A 3,224-nucleotide genomic window follows, 5' to 3' on the forward strand; every position below is an offset into this window, starting at 1 on the left:
TAGATATTCTTTTGTTTGTCCAAGAGAAAATGTTTGCTGTGTACAAGATACTGTACAAAACCCCAGGAAGTGGGTGTAGGCGGGAGTAGAGAATAGGGTCAGTATGATAAAAGATGTTTGAAGAAGAATCCCCTAGGAGTTTATAATGTAAAACAGAAGATAGTAAATATTACAAAGTACCCATTTGATGGAGACCACAAATAGGCTTCTAAATACAGTAGATAGTCGAAAGAGCGCTTGATCTGTCCCAATCCCAAGCCACTCCCCTGCTTTTTAATGCCTCAGAAAGTTATGTCCATGATCGTGGTGGGTACTACCATTCTCAAATAAAGAGACTGTAGGATGATGGTTCATGAACCAGGAATAATAGGATCCCTCTGAGCAGGTATTTGACACCTACCATAGCATTAATCTGATCTGGAAAGTTGAATTTTCTGATTTTTTTTTTCATGCATGGGTCCATTGTAAAAACTCTTAGAAACAATTGGAGCCGGCTTGGCTTGGGACCCGTAGCTCAGGAGTTGGGTCCTGGCCGCCGTTGTTGCTGCGTCTGCGTCTGGTCCTTGGCCCCTCCGCGGGATGGCGTGCGGGGCGACATTGAAGCGGCCCATGGAGTTCGAGGCGGCGCTGCTGAGCCCCGGTTCCCCGAAGCGGCGACGCTGTGCCCCTCTGCCCGGCCCCACTCCGGGCCTCCGGCCCCCGGACGCCGAGCCGCCACCGCTTCAGACGCAGATGCCGCCGACGAGTCTCCAGCAGCCTGCCCTGCCCGGCAGCGAGCGTCGCCTTCCAACTCCGGAACAAATTTTTCAGAACATAAAGCAAGAATACAGCCGTTATCAGAGGTGGAGACATTTAGAGGTTGTTCTCAGTCAGAGTGAAGCCTGTACTTCAGAAAGCCAGCCTCCCTCCTCAGCACTCACCGCACCAAGTTCTCCAGGTTCTTCCTGGATGAAGAAGGACCAGCCCACCTTTACCCTTCGACAAGTGGGGATAATATGTGAGCGCCTCCTAAAAGACTATGAAGATAAAGTTCGGGAGGAGTATGAGCACATCCTCAGCACCAAACTTGCAGAACAGTATGAATCTTTTGTGAAATTCACACATGATCAGATCATGCGGCGATATGGGACAAGGCCAACAAGCTATGTATCCTGAAGCCTTCTTGCCTATCTGGGTACCAGGTGTGACCTCAAGAGATGGCTGCTGTACACTTTTTGCAACTGGTTTGATATCACATTTCAGCTCCAACTTTGCATCCTGAGAACACTTAAATGTTTCTGCAGGTCCATTTTATACAACTTGAAAGACCTTAAAACTTTCTGGTTGCCACAGCATATCTTTCTTTTCTGCTCATCCACTACACAGCTGTGCCCTACTGTGATAGGTTTTCCAAACAAAAGTACCTGGAGCAGCAGTTTAGCAAAGAATGCCTTCAGTGGCACACAACACGTGGAGTTTCCCCAAGCACAGCTCTGTGAGAAGTGTGTGAGAGTGTGTGTGTGTGCGTGTCTGTGTGTTTTAAGTTATTATTTGTATTGTGCAAAACTTTTTTGATCTGGGGGATTCTGGCTGTGAATTTGATGCACGACAATTATGGTTAGAAACATTTTTTTTGGTCTACAGAAGATCATTAATGTTTGGTGACCATATAAGTTGTAACAGTGGATTGTTTTATGTGTAGGTATTATCGTTAAATACAGGGACTGTTTCCAGGCACAGAATTTGAATCATAAGTTAGGATGGACATTAGACATGATTATGATGCTGTAGGGAAGGTCTACAGTCCTAAATCTGCAAATACATGGTGAGAAATTAGAACAAACTGGAGACAGGCCATCAACATATGGACTCTGCCTAGCTGTGCTGGAAAACTACTTTGACTCCAAGCCTTAAAATACCCTGTGGAGTCTGAGCTCACCTCATTCATACAGTCAAGGAGCTCCCTGCTCCCTGGACACTGAACTTCTACAGGGAAAAGTTCTCCCCTGGAGCGGAACATCAGGGTGTGCTCGGAGCATAACACAGGGGAGTGCAGGGCTGGGCCAGGCCTTGCAGCACTGCTACTGGGGAGGAGCCACTTCACCTTCTCATCGGTTTCAACAAAGAATCTGGATCTTTTGTCCAGGTTCCCCCAAACTCCCCTAAGGTGTCCGTGTTCAACTGTTAGAACTTGGTTTTGGCAACCCCCTGACTAAAGTCGCTTTTTGGCTGTTCTTTGCCTTGGTCCCGAGGCTGTGAGCAGAAAGCAGCCTCTGTGTTGAGGAGGTGGGAGTTAAGTATACATTTATTTTTACTGTGACTTGTTCAGGACCACATTATACAAAATGCCTTGTTTCCTTTACTGTTGTTTTGGAAAGGAAAGTTTTATTAAAATTGTTGTAGTTTGAATATAGAATAGTTTTATTAATTACGGCTTTATTTTGGGAAACTCTTGAGTTTTAATTCAAATGTTTGCCAATACCTTCCAAAGTAAGGTGATATTCAGAGACAGTTGTTGAGATCTGATAGCTTACGGACATTTCTGGGGTATTCACATTTGAAGATTCCTTATTAATGAATGTCTTTGACTTAAATCTAACCAAAAACTGCAACATTATTCTTTGTACATTTTCATTATATAGTGTTAACAAGCTTAGTTGCAAACAAATAAAATCCTTAAGCTATTTGTTTACCTTGCCAAAAAAAAAAAAAAAAAAAAAAAAACTCTTAGGAACAGCAGAGTTTGTTGGCCATAATTTACATGTGTAAATTGAGACACCAGCATTTCCACAGTTCACTATTTGCCTGGGTTATCTCTGACTGCCACCGGTCTAGTGAATACATTTGTCAATTTCAACCAAGTAGAAAATCTCCTTGGCTCTACACTCTACTTAGAACAATGCTTCCAGACTTTACTGGACTTGGGTCTGTTCACAGCCTGTGCACAAGAAGAGATAAGCCGCTGTACCTTGGAACTGCTGGGAGGGCTGGAGTTGGAAACAAGCTGCCCTACGGAGATTTTCGAAACTTAAAGAGGCACATTCTGTGCTTATCTGAAATTGTTATTTGGGTCATGAACCAAACAAACAAAAGAGGTAAGATTTTTCTAAAGTAGTTTTATAGTTTACTGAAAGGTGTTAAGATATTTGCATGAGCTGGGCAGTGGTGGTGCACGTCTTGAATCCCAGCACTCGGGAGGCAGAGGGAAGCAGATCTCTGTGAGTTCGAGGCCAGCCTGGTCTACA

At 44.3% G+C, this 3,224-nt stretch overlaps 1 protein-coding gene across 1 annotated transcript; it reads left to right on the forward strand.

The window, feature by feature from the left end:
- The first annotated feature begins 489 nt into the window (after nucleotides 1–489).
- Nucleotides 490–2,671, forward strand: LOC148118786 (akirin-1). Its single transcript, XM_087899468.1, has one exon. The coding sequence runs from the start codon at nucleotides 580–582 to the stop codon at nucleotides 1,153–1,155; it is 576 nt and encodes a 191-aa protein (XP_087755594.1). The 5' UTR covers nucleotides 490–579; the 3' UTR covers nucleotides 1,156–2,671.
- The last annotated feature ends 553 nt before the right edge of the window (nucleotides 2,672–3,224 follow it).

The sequence above is a fragment of the Myodes glareolus genome, chromosome 20 (genome assembly GCF_982192425.1).
Source record: "Myodes glareolus chromosome 20, mMyoGla1.1, whole genome shotgun sequence".
In the NCBI taxonomy this organism is placed as follows: Eukaryota; Metazoa; Chordata; class Mammalia; order Rodentia; family Cricetidae; genus Myodes; species Myodes glareolus.